Source organism: Onychostruthus taczanowskii, unplaced genomic scaffold (assembly GCF_017590055.1).
Source record: "Onychostruthus taczanowskii isolate IOZ18803 unplaced genomic scaffold, ASM1759005v1 scaffold97, whole genome shotgun sequence".
Taxonomy (NCBI): Eukaryota; Metazoa; Chordata; class Aves; order Passeriformes; family Passeridae; genus Onychostruthus; species Onychostruthus taczanowskii.
In genome coordinates, this window is record NW_024507768.1 from 190591 (window position 1) to 212550 (window position 21960).

Here is a 21960-nt window from a genome sequence, read left to right on the forward strand (position 1 = left end):
GCAGAATCACGGGGTGGGGTATGAGTGATGGACACTCCAGGAATATTGATTTGGAAGTGTCAGCTGTGGCATCAATCATCAGCTGTGTCCTGGCAGACACAGACCCCCCCTGCCTGAGCACCAGCGGTGGGACCCCCAGCACCCGCCCCTGCGCCCTCCCCAGTCAGGGAGCAGCCAGCCCAGGGCAGCAGGGGCTGGGCTGGATGACAGAGGCAGGGAGGGGGTACCAGGCAGTCCTCAGCACTGCCCTCCCAGTCCCAGGGGAGGCAGATTAGTTCTCCTTCATTCCCAACATCTGGTGGCACGCTCCCAAGTCCTTGCTGCGAGGCAGGGATGTGCCACACACAAGTAATTAATGTCTGTGAAGAGCCTTTGTGACCTGGCTCATCTGGCTTGTCCCTTCACACTGAGTCTGGCAGTCACTATTGTCACATCACAATTTTTCCACAGTAGGCTTTGCCCTGGCGGCCACTGGGGATTTCATTGTTTAAATAGTATGAAATCCTTCTTTATGAGGCCACTTGCCTTCTGGTCTATGAGAATGGTCTTTTGCAGCATCCAGCACTGCTGTGTTATCCCCAGTACTATTTGTCAGACACAGCCTGTCCTCCCCTGCCCCACCGTCCTGCTCCACGTGCTGCTCTTGAGGACTTAAAGTGAAGGATGCTGCAGATGAGGATTTCCAGGCACTGTAGCCACAGGTCGTTAATCTTCCCGTTTTTGCACAGGCTTTAAAAAACATTTCCTGGTGGAAATGAGAGGTTTGCTCTGCTTGCACTTCTTGGGCTCTGCTGTGCAAGGTTTTTGATTCAAAGTGAAGGTGGAAAAGCCAAACCCAAATATTAATCAAATATTGACCAGACCCCAGAGTGCTACAGCTTATTCCTGCCTTTTCCCAGGAGCAATATCAGCTCTGAGAAAGGCGGAGATGGGGCTGAAGTGGGAGGAATTTCTGCCCAGGGTTATCCCTGTGCCAGGGCTCTGAGGGCAGAGGTGGTGGGCAAAGCTCTGAGGTCTCCTTGCCATCAGCCAGTATCAATCTCCTGACACTGGCAGTGGGTGGTTCAGTGCTCACACACCCTGCGTGGCAAGGGCACCAGCTCGCAGTGATCAGTGTCAGTCTGATCAGATAACATTGATATTCTGCCTTCAGCTCAATTTATTAACCCACTCTTCCTTTCAAACAAAATATCACATTGCTTAATTATGTCTTGGCTGACCATTTGCAAATGCCACCAGATATGGGGAACATGACACCACTGCCTTTTGCCAGGCACTGGAATCAGGCTCTGTGTCACCCCTGACAGGAGTACTGCAAAACCGCATTAATCAAATTGTGTATCAGTCACAAAAATTGAGGAGCAATTTGTCTAAGCCGAGTCTGGGCTCAATAACCATTTGGGGATGACTAAGTAATTAATCAATAATGCATTCTCACCTTTTCATTCCCCTAGGTTGCTGTGACTTGCACAGCAGAATGACTGGGAGATGGCAGGCGGGGTTGTCTGGTGGCCTCAGAAAGGCTGGCTGGTGTTTGCAGGGAGAGGATTCATTCCTGCCATCCCTCCTGTGGCACGGCTCCCAGGGCGAGCTGCACCTCACAGCCATGGGTGCTGGTGCTCAGAAGCCCATGCCAGCCCCCCGGCACCAAACAGAGGCCAGGGCATGAGCAGAGGCACCTTGAGAGGGTGGAAAGCCTTGCCGAGTGCTTGTGCTCCCCGCCAGACCGGGTGGAATCCTGCCCAAACCTCACCTCAGAGCCACACACAGGCTGCAACTCCTCAACCAAAACCAAGATTTAATCTCAACGCTCACCCCATAATTTAAATAACTGTTTACCAGAGATCCCGTTAGTCTAAATTCTCCTCAATGTTTCTGAAAGAACACCCTCTAATGCAACCCCAGAATAACCCATTGTTGCAATGGAAAAATTTACCTGTGAAACTGAGTTGCTACTTCTTCAATGCCATAAAAGTGATAACTTCATTAATAAAATGGTCAGATTTGCAGTACCACAAGGCTCTCCAACTCAGAATCAATCGCTTTACATCCATTGCTCAGTGTTGGATTCACTGAACGCGTTGTTGAACTCACTGAAAACTGTGTTAGTAATATTAAGTAATTAGTGAGATTAATGCTGATGCAGAGCTATAACCTGGGCAGAGTCCAGATTATTTAGAGTTAATTATCTTCTGCCTGCTTAAATAATTTATATTCTTATTTCCCTGCTATGTAAGAGCAGAAAACCCTGAAGGAAGACTGCTGTCCTCAGCATGGTCATGCATGCACTCAGTGGAGGATGTTTCAGAAGGACACCCCTCACCAGGCAGTCACTGCCTCATCCTCCTTCTCTTCCTCTTTGTCCTCCTCCAGGTCAGGTCGGTTGATTTTGTGCATCCAGAGCCCAGCACCTGCATCCTGCACGGATCTGGCACCCCTGTGTCCCCCACAAAGCCAAAATTCTCAAAATTCTCTTCAAAACCAAAATATTCTCAACTGGATTCATGGATTCAACACACTGTTTGGCCCGGAGGGTGGATTCAGGTACTTATGCACGATCCTGGCTTTCTAATCAAAATTTCATTATTATGACTGATTGCAAAACATTTTGTATTTCACATTTTGTCTTTGCAGGGAATTTTAAACACTAATTTTGTCCCTTGGTGCTGGTGTATGTAATAATCCCACTGATCCATATTCATGTCCTCCCAGCCTTGCAGTTCCTGCACAGTTTTCACACCCCTAGAAAAAATGTCCTTACAAAACTGAGTATCCACAATATTTATTATTGCTGTTAATGAACATGGTCTCAAGCCCTGTAATAATCACAGGATTCCCAGTGTATTTAAGTATTATTGTATTTAAATAATTGATTGACTTAGAGCTCCCTAATATGCATACATCCAGGAGTGTTTAATTGGATCATTACTTAATCCTGGCTCCGTGCACTATATCATGTTACCAATAAATCAATTTTGCATCTCTGTGCCTGTGAGATCTCACTGCTCACGGCTCAGAGGACCGGGCTGGGCTGGGAGCATTGCAGGGAGGGTGACACAAGGGAGGTGGCCAGTCCTGCTCCTCAGGACTCCAGGGGCAGCTGGCACACAGGGGGAAGCTGAGACCAGGGAAAAGCACAGCATTGGAAGGAAATGGAGCATGTGCTAATTTGTCTGTGTTTTCAGTTAGCACGCATTTATTAGGGATGTCTGACTTGCTCATATCCAGGTCAGCTTGGTAATATATTAACCTCTGGTGCCACAGACGTGCACAGGAAAAAATCAAACCACAGTTCTCAGGGATTTTACACGCTGCCCAAGGCACTCCTGACCATGCCCAGCGCTGGCAGCTGGAGGCACTGCTGGCTGCCACCACAGCATGCATCACCCTGACAAGGGAGAGGTGCTGGGGCTCCTGGCTCTGGGGCTCCGGGCCAAACAGAGGGGATTGGGACCCCGTGAGGCTGGGAACAGGGGACTGAGATGCCCATGAGACAGAGAAGAGGGGATTTAAACTATCCTGTCACAGGGAGCAGGGGACTGGGACCCCTCTGAGACAGGGACAGGGTATTGGGAACCCTGTGAAAAGGGAGGGAAAGGAGAGAGGATCAGGACCCCCGTGAGACAGAACAGGGGATGCTGAATGGGTCAGGAGGGCCTGTGCTAGATCACAGGCTCAATGCTCCTGCAAATGTCAACAAAACCATGCACATATTTTCATTTCTACCTATTTGACCCACAAACTAACTGCAAAATTTCTCTCTAATCTCTAGTAGATGAGCATCAGAGCAGACCTATGGTCCAGGCTAATCCCTTTATTATGAAGCAATGCTACGGAAATCAAATACCAGCAGTAAATCTGGAGATTAACCAGCTGGGAAATGCACAAATTAAATTGCATCCTCCCTCTCTGCTCTGCCCCAGCCAATGGCTCTTTTTCTGCTGTGGCCACTGCAGCTGCCCCAGCAGGAAAACAAGGCCAGCTCTGCCCTGACCCAGCAGCATGGTTTCTGCCCTGACTGCCTTTATTGCACAGCAGCATCTAAATGAATATTTTATTCATTCCCTTAAGAACATCTTCACAAATGCACAGTTGAATAAAACATGAGGATGCATTTTTGGAAGAGCCATCTAATGCTTCCAACAGCCCCATCAGAGTGTATTAACCAGAGGAAAGCCTGTGCTGTTGTATTTTTATCTTAGTGGTTCTAATGGAGTCCCTTGGCATGCAAGGCAAAGGGGAAGGTGCCCACAGCCCCATGTCCATGTCCCCACGTCCTGGTGGTGGGGGCTGTGGCTGCTGTTGGCTCCTGTCCTGAGGGTGGGAGAGGTGGGGCAGCGTGTCTGGATGCTGAAGCCACTTGGTTCACAACCCCAAAACAGGGATATATCTACTTACAAACAAGCCAGAAGGAAAAAAATAAAAAGAAAAAAAAGGAAAAAAAAAAAAAAAAGTAGAGTTTCTTAGTGAAAGGTATTGGCAAAGTAGGAAAAAACCCGACCCACGTGCTCCTGTCCAAACACACTAGTGCCAGAACAGCCAGTGCAGCTGCCACCTCTGTGAGTCCCGTGAGCCGGACGAGACAGATTCTGCTTCTCCACTGACAAACCAGTTCCAGGTTTCTCCATTCCTGAGCACGGCCCGGGAGATGCACAGGGATGCTTTTGCATAGCTGAGGTGATTCTAACAAAAATCTTTCTGCTTCTGGAAAAGACAAGCCTTTTCTTGTTTGAATTCGTTGAAAATCAGCAATAAAGCAAATGGGCAGAGAGGAGCGAGCAGAGCCGTGGCAGGAGAGGGGAGAGGGCAGAGGTTATAGGGAACAGGAGCCAATTAAGGCTGAGAGGAGGAAATGCAGCACATTTAAAGAAAATGTTCCTCCAGCCCTAAATTGGACTTCAGCTCACCGGAGCAAGAGGCCACTGATGGCAGGCTCCCTGCGGGATGCCATAGGAGCAGCACTTGCAAAAGTCACCAGGGTGGCACTGTCAGAGCAGCAGAGCAGCAGGGAAAGGGAGACAGCTTTTGGGGAATAGGACAGACCAGACGTGGCCCGAATGCACCAAGGCTGGGGGAAGGGAAGGACACCAAGGCTGTGACCCTTGGAGGCACCACCTGCCCTGCAGTGACACGGAATTCACCGCCCAGGAACCCCAGCGTGGACGAGGTGAGGTCCCTGTGAACAGCCTGCCTTGGAAAGCTCCTGCTCTGGAATAGCTTGGCACCACTGCTGACAGGTAGCACTGATTTATGAAGCAGAAATAAATGAACCTGCTCTGCAATTTCACCTAATTTTGTCTCCCATTTCAATTTGCCATCTTTCAGCATAATGCTGGGTGGTTAATTATGTTTCCGTCTTATTTCTTTGATAATACTGCACCTTGTACTGCTCAAAGGGTTTCATTTTACCTTTCATTTCACCTCCTAGCACAGCTCTACATTTAGTCAGCTTGTAATTTGGGGGTATTTTATGCATTATGCTTTTAGTATTTGTAGGTAAAATGGAATCCTTGTCTTTTAATTCACTCTCTAATAATTCTCCACCAAATCTTAATACAAAAGACTTTTTTTTCCTGAAGACTAATTGAATGGGGTGTAATTATAATACCCAGGGAGATGATATTGAAAGTACGTTAACTGTGACAGATTCCTCTAACTAATCACCCCTTGGGCAACTTCAAATCTTGTCTGTGCAAGCTCCCCGTCAGAGACTGCCCAGATGTGCCAAGACAGAAGTTGGCACAAGCCTCCCCACCAAGAGGAGGACTTGGGCAGGGTGGATCTGGGGCCCTGGAGCGAGAGCTTGGGGCGCCCAAGCTGCGGGTGCAGCTGCAGGGGTTGATTTGTCCTTCAGGGACCAGCAGTGGGCACAGGCAGAGAGAGGGATCAGGGGGCCGGGGTCCCTGTGCAGGTGGCACTGTCCCACTGAAGACACAGGGCATCACAAAGTGCTTGTCTCAGCCCAGAGATGCTCCCACCACCATCACCTCTTCCTCGGTTTATTGCTCCTGCTAGGACTGCTTGTCTTCTTGGCCAAAGGAAGTGAGTGGAAGAAGGGCAGAGGGCCAGAAGCCGTGGCAGCAGCACCTTCCCTGGCTGCTCAGGAGTCAGAGGTAACACCAGCAGTCCTGCAGGCTGCAGCGTTTTCCTTGGAAACACATTTCCCTGCCAGGAGAGGAGCAGCAATTTGCAGTATTTGTGTACTCTGATGGTGTGATAGCAGCGAGGTCAGCACTCAGCAGAGACACCAAGGGGTTATTTCCTCACTAAACTGTGTGCTGCAGTAAGTGAAAAATAAGCTTCAAGGGTGCCTATTATGCAGACAATAAAATGTTTTTATATCAATGTAGGTGTCAAGCTCAACACTTCTGCAGAGTGGATCCTTCACATTATGAGCCAACCATGAAAATGCTCAGCCAAGCAGGGATGTTCCCATCGACAGGCTGGTGTTTCCTGCTGGAAATAACAGATTCCCTCTCTGCATTCGACAGCCTGGGTTCCCAGAGGGCACAGGACTCCAGGTGGGAACCTTAAAACCACAGTCTGGCCTTTGGTAGGGGTAGCATCTTTGGGGACACGGCACTGCAGCAGAGGGAGCTGCCACACAAAGGTGAAGGGACAGGGTAAGAAAAGCTCTCAGCAAAGCATCCTGTAGAAATTAATGCACTTTTCTTTAGGATCACTATGAGCTACTCAGCCTTTGCTGGCCACAAGAGGCATTCAGCTCTCCTCCAAAGCCATCATTGCACGAGCTGGTTGGGACTGGAATGGCCAGGGCAGAGTCCCCAGCCCCTTCACCTCGGATTCAGCAGCACGAGAAGCACTCCCAGAGCCTCCCTTTGCTGCTGAGTGAAAAGGCCTTTTGCAGAGATTAAAATGAATTTATTATTTCATAGTCTGGTATTTACATCACATCTGGAGAGGGTATTACATACCCCATTACAAAAAATGTCTCAATAATGAGTCCAGGGCAGGAGGCAGTGGCAGCAAACACACCAGTGACCCCTCACTGCCATGGTGCTCACACCATCTGCAGCCCCTCTGGCACCAGCACATCCCCTGCAGGGTCCCAGAGCAGGCACAGAGCAGGGCTGGAGGTGTTGGTCCCACAGCCCCAGGGTCCCAAGCACCTCTGACATGGGGGGCACAGAGCTCACATTCTCCCCCACCTTGAGCTGCCACACCACAGGAACGGTGTGTCCTGGAGAAGGTCATGAGCTCAGGGCCAGGAGGTGGTACGTTTCTCTTTATTTTGGATTACTACAACAAAATCTAGCTTGGTCTGAGGCCCTGTCTGATGCCCCAGACACCCCAGAGCTGCAGACAGAGAGATCGCCTCACACAACTCTGAAATTCAATTGCAAACACAAGCAGAAACTCAGTGCCTGGGATTTGCATGGTGGAAAACATTAAATTTGCAACCTGATTAATGCAATTACTGAGAAAGGAGAAACCAGCAGCATGCACCATGGAGACATCTCACCATGCCTGGGAGCCAACAGGGTGTCAGACACCCTCTGACCACGCTGCCACCTCTGCTGCTGTGGTCACAGCGGTGGGGCAGGGAAAGCCCAGTCTCCGAGGGCAGAGCAGCCCCCAGCTCAGCAGCTGCTCCTGGGAACCCCAGGAGCAGGAGCCACGTGGGGAAGGGCTTCACATCACCACTGACTTCCCAACTCCAATGCAACTGGGATTCAGCATCTCGGGAGGCAGGGAAAGGCGACTCACAGCAACGACTTCAGCCATTCAGATTAAAGCCCATTTTGGGGGCCTGCTGCCTGTCTGTCTCTGCATTGTCAACAGCTCTTACACAGTGGGAATATTTTATTTACTACTGGAAAACGAGCCCGTTTCTTGGTTGGTGAAGGTGTCCACAGAAAAGGAGGAAACCGTGGAGCGACGGGATTCTGGCAGCTGCACTGGGACCGCCGCCTGCAGCCTCCAGGGCAGCTGGGGTGCAGCGGATGCTCTGATCCAGCAGCTGTCCAGTCCTGGCAGCCCTGGAGCACCCCACCTCTGCAGGCACTGGGCCACCTCCTGCTGCTCACGGGAGCACCGGGACCCACGGCAAGGCTGCTCAGCCACGGAGGCTACCGAGTGACCTGCGGAGGAGAGGAGAAATTATCCAGTGCACCCAGCTGATTCCCATCCACGAACTACCAGCAAACAGCCCCAAGAGGGGTAAATAAGATTGGCTCTTTACTTTTGTTTAATGGAGTGGCTGTTCCAAACGTCACCTTAAGGATGGTTTGTGATTTTTGTGCTCTGGCTGCAGCTCCCACTGAAGTCTGTCTGCACCGGGGACTGAGATGCAAATCCAGCCCTTTGGCACCATTCCAAAGTCACTAAAGTCATCCAAAGTTACCAGAAGTCCTTTTGAAAAAAACACAGGTGTGTGTTCTCAAAGTGCCACCTCCCTAAGGAGGGCACAGCACCCAGAGGGAGGCCGGCCATGGAGGGATCTGCTGGATGAGGCAGGAGAGCAGAAGCTGCTGAGTCCTACTCCCACTCCAGATGGTAGTGGTCCCAATGAGAATTCAAGACAGCAAAGCCAGAGCAGAGGCTTTGTGCTAAGTCAGTTGCTGGGGGAAACCAACCAAACAACACTAAGAGGGGAAAAACACAACCAGCTCAATGTAATGCTGTAGTTACTGGTCAGTGATGGATGCTCAGGGTTGGAGGAACCTTTTTGGATGTCCATAAAAACACTTCAGCATGAAAGTGCTTTCTGTGCACAAAAATAATAGCAGCAATGAAAAAAATCCTGACATTGCTTAATAGGATAATTTTGTGGTGGGGGATGTGGGGCGAGGAAAACGAAAGCATAAGGAATAATTACACTCAACAGTATGAACAATGATTACAAAATTATGCAACGGATTAACCATGGCATATATGTAATTACTAATGAGTTTGATAAAATTTTAATTACACCTTGTTCTTTGGGGCATTCAGCAAGCCATGAAAATAATAATCGTGTAGTGCTCTGTCACCAGTGATTGCCTCAGACAGGGAACAGGGACAGATTCAGGGCTGTGCCACTGGGCTGGGAAGGGCAGCCTGTGACCCCGGGTGGTGCAGGGGAGCTGGACACCCTGGGAGCCCTGGAATGGTACACACACACCCCGAGGATGTCTGCCCAGGGGTTGAGCCATCCCACACCAAGCCTTCCAGCAAGAATGATCAATTGGAAAAGCTCTGGGATCCACTCAGGGTTGTGGTATGCCTGCCAGCCCCTCCAGCACCAGGGACAAGTGCACAGCCCAGACCCTCTGCCCTGTTTTGGTGAGCACAGCCCAGACCCTCTGCTCTGCTTCAGTGAGTCCTTATCAAACAGTGTGTGCCCTGAAGGAGCTGGAGCTCTCTCCTTCCCCACAGAACTGCGGGTGCTCTCCTGGGTTTTCTTGCTTTCCCCAGGCTGGGTTTCCCCAACACCTGACAGGGACGTACCTTGGTTGTCTTCACTTTGTTGCCACTGCTGCAGCTCCATCCCGAGAGGTCAGGCAGCACTTTGCATTCCTCCCCATCCAGACACGGCTCCATCTGGCACCACCACTTCTGCAGCACGATGGAGGCTGGGGGAGAGGAGGGGATCAGCACCCAGCTGCAGCACAGGGTACGGAGGAGCAGCTCTGCCCACCTTTGGGTGACACCAGGACACACAGCCCCTCTCTCCAGCACAGCTCACATCGAGGAGCTTGGACAAGGAGCTGCTCGTCACCTGCCTGCCCTCACCTGACCCTGCTCCACCTGCCTCCAGAACACCCTGCTTTCTCTCGCTGCCCAAGGAAAAAAAGCCCCATGTCCTCGCTCCCAGGGAGAGCAGTGCTGTTCAGGAACCTGTTTCAGGCTCCACTCAGAGAGCAAAGGGGTTGTCTCCTACCACTCTGCTCTGTTAGGGTCTTGTGATTCATGATTCCAGTTTGGGAGCTAGAGTGGGCCCTCTTCTACTTGGGAACAATATGACCTGAGCAGCTGGGGACAACAAGAACCTTCCCTGACAATTTATTCTGGCATTGTTTGGTGTTGCACAGAACTGCAGCCACAGGCCACTGGCTGTCAAGCAAATCAGTACCACGCTGGTAGGGGCTGGCAGTGCTCCTGATGGCTCCTTGGTCATGGCACATGATGGCATTCAATAAAACATGCAGTTTGTATGCTTGGTGCTCCTCACAGGCACGGCTGGAATCACATCCTTGCTCCCAGCTGTGGCAGCAGGGTGAGGAGACGTGCAGGGTGAGGAGACGTGCAGGGTGAGGAGACGTGCAGGGTGAGGAGACGTGCAGGGATCGGGGCTGCAGACCCGACCCCAGCACAGCGATGCTGAACCCCAGTAACGCCCCAGAGCACACAGCCCAGGGCTGCACAGAGCGCAGTCCCACAGCCACACCAGCTGAGTGGTGTCCAATGAGAGAGTGTCCCCAAAACGTGCCCCCTTCCCCACTGCTCTGCCGCAGGACCCCAGGTCAGGTCTCTTCTGTTAATGGCAGGGACGTGGAGACCCCAGACCTGTTTAACCCGTGAGGACGAGGTCAGGGATTGAGAAGGAAGGGGTTGCACCGTGGGGTCCTCACCGTCCACGCAGGAGGGAGCTGCCCGTGTTGTCCCTGCCACCTGCCCTGGGAAACAGGAGCATTTCACCGTCTGGGAGCGCTCCTCGATCTTGTTCCTGTTGCAGCAGCGGTGGGCGGCGATGACCTCGCACGTGCCGGGCTCCACGTGCACTGCAGGAGAAACAGCCCCGTGAGACCCCCGAGAGCTCAGCCCCTCCTGCCCACCGCCCTGGGCAGCGCTGCTGCCGTGAGCTGTGACCAGGGCACCGGGAGAGCCCGGTGTGTGCAGCGCTGCCCCGGCTCTGCAATCACCCTGGGCTGCTGGTGCCACACAGGTGTCTGGGCACAGCATCTTCCCAGCCCACCTGGTGTCTGGGCACAGCATCTTCCCAGCACACCTGGTGTCTGGGGACAGCATCTTCCCAGCCCACCTGGTGTCTGGGCACAGCATCTTCCCAGCCCACCTGGTGTCTGGGCACAGCATCCTCCCAGCCCACCTGGTGTCTGGGCACAGCATCCTCCCAGCCCACCTGGTGTCTGGGCACAGCATCCTCCCAGCACACAGATGTCTGGGCACAGCATCTTCCCAGCCCACCTGGTGTCTGGGGACAGCATCTTCCCAGCCCACCTGTAAGGAAAACGGTTCCTGCTCCACACCTCTCATAGCTGAGCTCTTGCTCCTAATAGCCCTCACACCCATCGTACCCTCCCAAATTCACCCCCTCTTGCCACAGCCAAGCCAAGAGCTTTATTGAAACTAACGAGCACATTAGCTAATTGCAGCTGATAATGAGATGCACTTTGCTGCAAGAGGGGATGGTGCATTGTGCATTTTGGCTTCAAGCAGAGCACCATCACTTCTGAGCACAGCCACAGTCAGTGCCTGCACCTCACCATCACCCACCCTCTGCCTGGAGAAGGAAGGATCAGGATGGCGTTTCCACCCTGCGGTGGCACAGAAATGTCACGCTGCTCATCAGCAATTCAAGCTGCTCTGCTGCTCCCCCTCTCAGTGCCATTAAAATATTAAGGAAAACCGTGTTGGCTGATCACCTCTGGGATCAGAGTTTAGAGCTGGTCAGCATCTCAAATCAGTGCTGGGTAATGGCCCACACAAGCACAATACAAATCAGCCAAAAAGGGCTGAGAGACTGCATTCCCATGACCCCAGAGATCCCTGCAGGTCCTGCTTAATGAGCACTGGAGGAGCAGAGCAGAGCCACACATGGGCACGTCCTGGGCCCCGTGGGTCACCGGGAATGGGCTTTTATTCCCTAGCAAACAGGAGCCAAGCTGGGTGGAGGACAGGGCAGCTGCACTCCCCAAATGCACGCAGGTAAGCAGGCATCAGGGCATTCCTGGCTGCTCCATGCCCTTGGCTCGGGACACCTCCCACAGCGGAGCGCAGGCACGGGCCCCCAGGAGGAAAGGCTGGGAAGGAGGTGCAGGCAGGACAGGGCTGTGCAGGGTGAGGTGTGCTGCTGCTGCTGCTGCTGCAGGAACCTGTGAGCCCCCACCCAGCCCTCTCGCAGCACAGGAGGCTCCAGCAGCTGCTCCCACCCGCCCTGCAGTGCCCGTGCTGCTGGAGCGTCCTGGATGCCATCCCCCGCAGGGTCGCAAAGCCAGGGCAGCTGCCCTGTGTCACAGCGAGTGCCCTGCGGACCCTGGCAGGCCCCCAGACTCACCAACAAACGCTGCCCAGCTTTGGGAACGCAGCCACCTCCCTCTCCAAGGAAAGCTGAGGGAAACGGGATCTCTCCCCCACCGCGGGGGGAAATCCCTTTGCCTAGCAGATATTTTTTTTTCACATCCCTGCTCGGAAATGCTCTCCGAAGTGCAAACGCCTGGCTTGCGGCAGCGGGGCACGGCTCTACCAGCTTGCAGTCAAAGCACTCCCTGCCCGTCCGAGCGCCGGGATTCAGAGCATCCCTGAGGATGTGAGGAGCTGCTCGGGACACGCCGCCGTGCCGGCACCGCCGCACACGGGCAGCACGGGCTGCGCAATCACCCTGACTCTAATCTGCTTCATTCATTGCTATTTCATGGTCATTTTCTTTTAATGAACCCTTACTTTCATTTCTGTCCATAATAATTACACCATTATTATATGGAATATTTTGTAATAATATCTCTGGCCACAAATTTTATCTTCTCTTTGAAATGCCATAGTAATTCAGCTTTAATAATGAATTCCGTTCTTTTTGTATACAGAAATGGTAGACTTCGGTGACAGTGAAAAGGAAAGCAACTCTTTGCAGAACAAACATGACTGTTTTGCCCTTTCTTTATGGGATTTTTCAAATAATCTGAGGAAGAAGTAGTGATCCTTGGCTTGGGCTGCCTAAGAGCCCACATTCCTCTCACACTGTGGTCCAGGACCACAAGGAGTCACTCTTCCAGCCCGTGCACCTCACCAGGGAATGTTACACCTCCAAGTCCCAGTGTTCACGCGTAGTTACGGCTCTGACTCATTTTCAGAAAGGCTTCATTAGCAGAGCTCTTCCCGGGAGGGCTGCCCAGGCAACCCCTCTGCTCCCCTGCAGCCCTGCTCTCTGGCTGCTCATTTTCAGCTCATTTTAAAGGGTTCAGCCGAGGGAAGAGCCAGGCAGAACTGAGAAATCGGTCATTACAACCGTGCAATAGCAGCTTGCTAACGTGTCAAAGCCCTTTTAATTTGCTGGGAAAGGTGCAGCTCAGAGATAAAGAGAAATTTGACTCCCTCTGCCTCACTGCAGCCAGCTGAGTGGGGTGGCGAGAGGCTCCTGCCACACCGGGGGCTCCTGGCACACCGGGGGCTGCTGGCACACCGGGGCTCCTGGCACACCGGGGGCTCCTGCCCCACCAGGGGCTCCTGGCACACCGGGGCTCCTGGCACACCAGGGCTCCTGGCACACCGGGGGCTCCTGCCCCACCAGGGGCTCCTGGCACACCGGGGCTCCTGGCACACCGGGGCTCCTGACACACCGGGGGCTCCTGACACACCGGGGCTCCTGGCACACCGGGGGCTGCTGCCCCACCGGGGGCTCCTGGCACACCAGGGCTCCTGCCACACCGGGGCTCCTGCCCCACCAGGGGCTCCTGGCACACCAGGGCTCCTGGCACACCGGGGCTCCTGGCACACCGGGGGCTCCTGGCACACCGGGGGTTCCTGGCACCCAGGGGCTCCTGGCACACCAGGGCTCCTGGCACACCGGGGCTCCTGGCACACCAGGGGCTCCTGGCACACCAGGGCTCCTGCCCCACCAGGGCTCCTGGCACACCGGGGTTCCTGGCACCCAGGGGCTCCTGACACACCAGGGGCTCCTGGCACACCGGGGGCTCCTGGCACACCGGGGGCTCCTGCCACACCAGGGCTCCTGCCCCACCGGGGGCTCCTGGCACACCAGGGCTGCTGGCACACCGGGTTTTCATGTCCCACGCCCGGGAAGGGCGAGCAGAGCGGCTGAGCCCCCGTGCAGTGCGAGCAGCGGGCTCCGGAGCTCCCTGCAGCTGCTTCTCCTTTTGCTGAGCAGCAGGAAACTTGGAACAAAATGCCTATCAGATGGATGGTGTGTTTAACACCGACAGCAGGAAACCTCCCGAGAGGCTGGGATAAGTTCCAGAGCTTCTGGCATGCTTCTCCCTCCCATTTAACTGGTATTTCCCCACTGGAACCCTTTTCTAAAAGACACAGCTTATCTCGTGGAACCATGAAGAATTGTAAGAGCAAACAGCTTTTGAGTCCTGCGTGCAAAAATAAAATAAAAGTGCTGTCCTACTCCACTGACCTTTAAACGAGCAGCAGAACATGGGGGTTTTATGGCATAACCCGAAATTACACATTTTGAGTATCTCAGGGAGCGTGGGCACAACCCCACATGTTCAGTGTAAAATACTGCTTGCTGGTGGAGAGCTACAAATGAGAAGTTGGATGCATGTAAGTGTCAGGCAATGCCAAGAGAACCTCATTTCCCAAAAGAAAAAATTCCAGCTGACTTAAATGCTTTTTTCTTCTCCTTCAGGTTGAGTGATGAGCACAAAGGCAAAGACAGCCCTTTGATTATCAGCTTTAGAAGGTGCTGGGGCCACCTTTGTGGGAGTTGGATCCAGACATTCCAGCCTTGTTCCTCATGAAGACCTCACCATGTTACACAGGGCATTAAACTGCTGCTGAATCATTCTTCACCACGGAGCCTCCTATTCTGTTTCCAAATGACTGTGCTTGATTCACGTGGCTCCTCAAATCCAACCACATTCTGCAGGAAGCAGTGCTTTGCTTAGACAAAGCAGCATCTCCATGTGCTGGGTGGGCACAAGGGACCTCAGGCACACGGTATGATCTGTGTGCAGGGCCAGGAGTTGGACTTAATGATCCTTGTGGATCTCTTCCAACTCGAGATATTCTATAATTCTATTATCAGACCTGGTTGTCACAGTCAGATGTGTCCCTGGACAGCAAACGGAAGGTTTGCATGTGGACTCTCCAAGAAATGTTTGAGGTCACAGTTAAAGTCCTTCCTCTGCTACTGATCATTTTTAGGTGGTTTTACCTGTGAACAAACACAATTCTTTAATGGGATGAAAGCTCTGGATGTATCTGTCCCTCAGCATCTCTGACTCTGGGGGGTCTCAGGCATCAGTGACAAAGTTATCCCTGTTCAACTCCACACAGAAACAGAGCTGCAGCTTCCTTGGCCACTGCCACTGAGAATGAGCATTGTTATGCAGCATTATGTTTCAAACATAACCTTCACCAAAAACTGTCCCAAATGCAGCAACAACACGGCAGAGAACAGGAGAGAAAAGCCCACGAACTCAACAAGTAGAAAAAGAATTCTTGTTTTGAGACCGTGGAAACCCAGCCCAAGAGATGAGGCAGTCACAGGAAGTTCTTACAATATCAGGAAGGCAGGATGGGCAGAGAGAAACTGTGTTCACACAGACATAGAGCAGGGCCAAACTTTTAAGTGTTTGCTCCTGGTCTGCCCTCTTCTGTGAATCCAATTTTCCTGAATAAAAATCACACAGTTTGGTCTGCTGTGGGTAAGTCTGTGAGAGCAAAAAAAACCCTGACTCTGGGCCTGCTGGCACATGAATCCACGAGCCCGGCTGCTCATGGGCAAGTGAGATTTATACATAATTCACACCTACCAGCACACCTGGGCATCTGCACGTCAAACCTCAGCAAGTTGCTGCTTTATTGATCCCAGGGGTGACTCTTCCCCAAAGAAGCAGCTCCCTGCAAACTGATACCATGGAGGAGCAGGGCTCTCTGCCACTGGGGCTGGGCAGGGTGAGTGAGCACTCAAAGTCACCCAGGAGAAAAGTAAAGAGTTTTCTCCCAGTTAGAATCACAGAATGGTTTAGGTTGGAAAGAAGCTTAAAGCTCCACTGCCTGCCATTACCAGGGCCACCTTGCACTAGGCCAGGTTGCTCAGAGCCCTGTCCAGCCTGACCTTGGCCACCTCCAAGGATGGGGTACCCAGGGCTGGGAGAAGGGAAAGGCAGTAGCTGCTGACTGGCTGGCTGAGGGAGCCACTCTGGGAGATGTGTTTTGGTTTTAAGCAACGCAGGAGGGGATTACAGGATTAGAACTGCTTTAACTGTCAGGCAAAAATGACAGAAATAGGACAGGGTTAGATGTGGGGTCAATCAAGAGCGTGAATGGTTTCAAATTAACCCGTGAATGCCCTTTCCAAGCAGAGGCATGTGAAGCAGACAGCAGGAGCCTGGGATCCAGGTGTTCCAGGTGCACAGCTCTGCCAGCCACACCAGCAACAGCAGCATCCCCCTCCCCATATGTCCTCCCACCATGCTCCAAGGACCCCCCAGCCCTGGACCACCAGGTCCCCCCTTGCCCCTCAGGCAAGGGAGGATGGCCACAAAGGGCTGAGCACAACTTCTCAGATGCTTCTCTTGTCTGGACACAAACTTCAACCCTGGGTTCACACAACCCCTCCAAAAAATCACATCCGTGCCACAAAGCAGCATTCCAACGCTCAGAGAGGAAATCTCAAATTCACAGCTGGGAATAACAAAAGAACACCTCAAAACAACAATGTTTTCCACCAAGACTTTCAGTTCTACATAATTTTACACTTGCTCCATTTTCCTAGATGATCTTTGCAACACAAAGGGCAATACAAATTTTTATTTCTAATAAGTGGAAAGTGGAGTGGAGAGTGTCCACCACATGACAAGTGGGGTTTGTGATACTCATAGCAACTTGGGTGGGAAGATTTACATCCACTGCCCACAGAGCAAGAATCACCACAACAACAGCTTCTCATAGATGTATCAGATGTATGTATGGATCATTATGTGTCTCATTTTGCTACAGACATGAAGAAATTCCCTTCTTTTACTCCTCAGACCATCCCAGCTCACCAAGCCACTGGTTCTAAATGCCCCACAGTGAGTATTCACAACTTGCAACTCCAAGCAGCAGCTCCTATGGCTGCATGTTCCTGCCATGAAGGAGCAGTCCAGGAGTTTCCTGCACACGTGGACACTCCAAATGCCAATCCAAGAGCTGTCACAGTGGCACCGTGTTGTGCCCCTTGGTGTCTGTTTGCTGGATGCTGCCCCACACGTTTGGCACACCCATCCTTGCTGCCCAGACCCCAGAGAAAGGGCTGCACACTGAGCTCCCTGGGGCTGTCAGCACTGGTCCCCAGAGATGCCCGCCTGCTCCTGGTGTGCGCCACAGCCTGAAACTCCTCCTGCCCCCACCAAGAAACGTGAGACAGAACTTCACCAAGCAGCTCATCCCCACGAAACCCCCGCCTCAGGCATCCCACGAAGAGCCCAAAGTACCACCACGACCACGGGGACCCAGGTGATTGCACAAGCATGTGACACATGCAGCAGGGATCTGTCCCCTACCTGAATGGCTTCTGTGGTGATGCGTGGAGGCCAGCGTCAGTCGTCCCCACAGCGTGGTAAGGCACAGGCTGAGCACGAAAACCCATTTGCTCAGGCTCTGTAAATCCCTCTCGCTCATTCTACCGAAAACAAGAAGAGATATGTGGAGGAGGAGGGACTGAGGAGGGCTGGGAGCTGCAGATCCACTCACCAATGCTCCTGCACGCAGTGGCGTGACTCCTGAACGTTGTGAGGACTGGGGTGTCTGGCCCTGGGAGATGAAGGGATTCACCCACCACCCTCAGATGACCTCAGACTTCAGCAGCAGCACAGGCCATCTCAGCAGGACAGAAAGAGATCCCACCAGCAGGAGTACAGGCGAGAGATGGTTACCTTTTACTGGTGATTCACGGTCACATCTGTGCATCTGCCAACCTCAGGTGGGTCAGGTCTTTGCAAGGAGCAGACATCAGCACATCTGAGAGGAGAAAGAAGGGCATAGGCAGTGATACCTGCCATCAGCATGAGCCACTGTGTCCCTGGGAGTGGCTGGGGACACCTGGGACAAACACTCTCGTGTGCATGTGTCCATTGCACCACTGAAACTTCTCCAGGAGCTCAGCCCATCACCCTGCTCACCCCTTTGAACAGCAGGACCTGCAGAGCTGCTCCTGATTTTTATGCTGAGAGCACAAAATCAGCTCCTTTAGAGTAGGTCATTAAAGCAGATGACAAACACTAAATGCACAGCCAGTGTGTGTGGGAAGAGCCAGAGCAGATCAGCAGCGAGTCATTTCAGGTTCTGCCTTTTCTGTGCGTGGTTACGTGCTGTTGTTGTCCCTGTGTCACTGAGGTCCCCTGCAGCGATGCCCAAGGCCTGGCATTTGTAAACCACTTGCTGGCAAGCAGGAGGATGGGCTGATGCTGCTGGGTGTCCTGGGGCCAGCACCCCACAGGAAGCAGGAAGGGGGCAGCTGGCTGCCAGTCAGACACACAGAGCCCGTGGCAGTGCCAGGACCTGCACTCTGCTCTCCCAGCACATCACCTTCTTCTGGGGCTGCTCCTCCTTCCAGCACAGGCACCAAATTCATGCAGCCACACACTCAAAACTGCATGGGCTACCCCTGGGCACGCCGAGAATCTTGGCACCACACTGGCACCCTCCCACTCCATGCAGCACATGCTGGGAAGAAGCCAAGTTTTACATCACCTAAAGCCCCTAGGGAAAAATGTAAGTCCCAGAAGGTTTTGTGTTTTACTGCTGCACTCTTTAAATATATTCTTTTAGCTATTTACAGCCCTTCAGGTGGGAACAGCCCCGGCGCTCCGCGGGCGGCGGCACCAGCAGCGACCCTGGCAGCTGCCAGGGGACATGGTGACCTCCCAGCCTCCATTATCACCTGCTGGGCTCTAACCAGCTCCACAAACCACCATGCCCCCCATAAAATTTTAGTGCTGCATCATATCTTACTGCCAAGACACCACAAAGACAAGGGGTGATGGCAATGAGGTTAGGGAGCGCTGCCAGGAGCAGCAGCAGGGGCCAGGGGTAGCCCTGCCCTGTGCCAACCTTGCACTCACAGTCCCCTCCACGGGCAGTGCAAAATTCCAGCAGTGCACTGGACAAACCCACACCTCTCAGAGAAGAAATCTTCAATTTTCAGCCACGTTTGAAATTTCTATCTGCTCTGGACCACGAGACAGTGAAACCACAGACTCCTCTAATGAAGAGCCAGGACAAAATATGCTGACATTTTTAATCAAAATGAAGTGATTTGAAGTGGTAAAAAGGGCATTTCTTGTTTGGAAGCATTTAAAAATGAATTTTCCCATTTTAAACTGGCATTTCAAAATGAAAAATGCTTCATTCCGAATTGGTGATTTAAAGTGATATTTTGCACTTTGATTCTCCCATCTGGAAAACAAAAATCAGAAAATGTCACCAAAAGTGTTGACATTTGCGCAGGAAGAAACCAAAGGTATATTGACAAAACCACACATTTTATGCTAAAAAAGAAGGTAGAGGTAAGGAAATAGTCCTAATGAATGCTGTGGGATGGTCAGCTTGGCAGGAGCAGACTGAAGAGTGGCTGGCAGCATCCCACTTGCTGCCCTGCCTCCATGCCTGGGTGATGAGGGGCTGCTCCTGCTCCAGAAAGAATCCAGTACGGCTCAACGTGCAAGAAAACCATTGCTCCTCGAGGTGATGTGGTGGGACTGCAAGACTCTCTCCTGTAAACCCATATTTAGGTGATCTCTGATGTTCTGGCACAATGTGCTCTGCAGGAGGCTTCTCAGGGCGGGATCATACAACAGCTGGTGCTGCTGGAGTCCCTTTGGAGACGTGACAGCCCACGGTGTAAATACTGATGTCAGCTTAAAGCACGCACTATTTGCTCAGTGACAAAGCAAACAGCTCTCTCAGAGCTGCTCAGTCCTTCACCTGACTCCAGAGGCAGTGTGTGCCACAGCCCTGCGTGCTGCAGGCGCGGGGCCACCCCTGCCCAGCCACGCTGCACACAGCAGCAGCTGTGTCCCACAGGCACACAGCCGTCCTGCCCCACCATGGGGCACAGCCAGCAGCCCAGACCTGAGGACAGCAGACACAATGCCAGTGCAGGTTTTGCAACAGTGAGTCCCCAGTGCCAACAAACCTCCCATGTGCCTTCCACCAGAGCAGCCAGGTCTCCATCAGGAGACCCTGCTTTCCTGGCTGCTGCTGCAGCTCCTGCTGCATGCAGGGGGCACAGCCCAGCCCCCAGGCACCAGGCCTGAGCCCACAGCACACACCTGAGTCCTTCTGGGGGAGCCCATCCCCAGCTCATGCCCATGGGACCCTCTAGGCCATGTGAGTTTCCAGGAGACATCCCTAAACCTCTCAGCTGGACGAAAAACCAAGCACTCCACTGGCCACTCCATCCCACAGAGGACAGCAACACGCTCCCAGTGCAAAGTATATTTAGCTCAGAAAGGCTGAGCTGTTTGCTATAGCCAAGGAAGCATAAATAAATTACAGAGTTATCAATAATGCAATCCACACTGTCCATGCCACACTCCAAAGGGAATCCACTGAGCTGAGCAGGAGCCATGCTGGTGGCCAGGAGAGCACACGTGGCTCAGGGGAGCAGGAGGACAAGGGGCACCCCAGTGCTCCATGCTGCCAGAGGCACTCAGAGCTCCCACCCATGCCCAAACTCCCATTAGAAAACACAGCTCCACAGAAACTGCTGTTTTGACAGTTATCAACCTCCAATGTCGTGAGATTACAACTACAAATGTTTGGTCTAACTTGAGATTTTTCAGCCTGGAATGTCAGTGAAATGAAGAGTGGTGTTCTGGCATGTCAAAACACTTAATTTTGATTGAAAATCTTGGTATTCTCCATTCTCTTATGTGCTGTTTGGAATTTTGTGGGTTTTTTCACTAACATTTTTTATCTGCTTTTGCCTTTTGGGTCTGAGCTGGGACCTGAAAGAACTGTCAAATTCCCCAGTCTCTCAGACTATCAATCTCAGTTGCAATCAGCGTGTCAGGAGATGATGGGTCCACGTCCCTCCCTGTAGGCCCATGTGGGCATGGGCCACCATCCACATGGGAGCTTCATCGAGGTTCTCAGCACAGACACACCACAGGAACAGCTCCCTGCTGCCCTCCCAGACAACGACCCTCGCAGGAGCTATGGGCCTTTTCCTCCTCCTCCACTAAAGCCACATGTGGAACTGTGCCCCTCCAGCCAGGGCCCCACAGTGCTGACGAGGCTAACGAACAGCCCCCCACGCCTCTCCTGCAGCAAAAGGGATGGCTGATGAGCAGGAGGAGGAGGCTGCTGCTTCCCTGCCCTGGCACCCACAGCATGGACAAACTCATGACTCCAGAATGGGACTGGTACAGCTCACGCCCTCCTGTGAGCCACCGAGCCCCTGCTCGTGGTGATGGGCCATCTGACCCGTGCCCATCCCGTGCCCATCCCGTGCCCCTCCAGCCACCCCATGCGGCTGCTGGCTCTCGGTGACGCTGCCCTACTCCAGCCTGGTGCTCGCCAGAGGCAAACCCATCCTGGCTGGAAGAGCTACAGCAGAGAGGGAGGCAGCAGAGGAAGATTAAAGCCCCCCATCGCATCCTGTCCTGCTCACGGCTTTGGCCGCAGGGACAGCCGGTGCTGAAGGCAGCGGCAGTTGGGATCTGTGGCCCCTTCCAGAGTGAAGGAGCATCCTTGGCTGCACAACCTGGGATCTCTCCGGCACCGCTTTGCCTCCCAGAAAGGCGAGTAGCTTCGCAGTGCTGGCAAAGCAGCGTCCGTGACGAGCCCGCTCCCCGAGCCGGTGGCCGGACAGGGCCCCACGGGCTCCGAACCCCCCCAGCCCGCGGGGACCGTGCCCGCCGCTGCTGCCGGAGTCACCGGCAGAGCCGGCCCCGTTAAACTCGCTGCAGGGGCCCTGCCGAGCCCCGCACCGGCGCCGGGAGCCCCGGCGGGCGGCAGGGGACCGGGACACGCCGGGAGCGCCGGACCGCACGGCGGAGCCCTGGACCGGCACCCCGGTGCCGCCCGCGCCCGCCGGCACGC

The 21960-nt window shown here is 53.2% G+C and overlaps 1 protein-coding gene across 1 annotated transcript in view; it reads right to left on the reverse strand.

Moving 5' to 3' along the window:
• Nucleotides 1-7998: 7998 nt before the first annotated feature.
• Nucleotides 7999-21960, reverse strand: part of TAFA3 (TAFA chemokine like family member 3) — a 14689-nt gene continuing 727 nt past the window's right edge. The window contains exons 2-6 of the mRNA XM_041427131.1: nt 17790-17874; nt 17418-17536; nt 10575-10724; nt 9451-9575; nt 7999-8102 (exon numbers count right to left, since the gene is read on the reverse strand). Of these exons, the coding sequence (XP_041283065.1) occupies nt 8091-8102; nt 9451-9575; nt 10575-10724; nt 17418-17535 (405 nt within the window). The 5' untranslated portion in view covers nt 17536; nt 17790-17874 and the 3' untranslated portion in view covers nt 7999-8090. The remainder of the gene's footprint in view (nt 8103-9450; nt 9576-10574; nt 10725-17417; nt 17537-17789; nt 17875-21960) is intronic.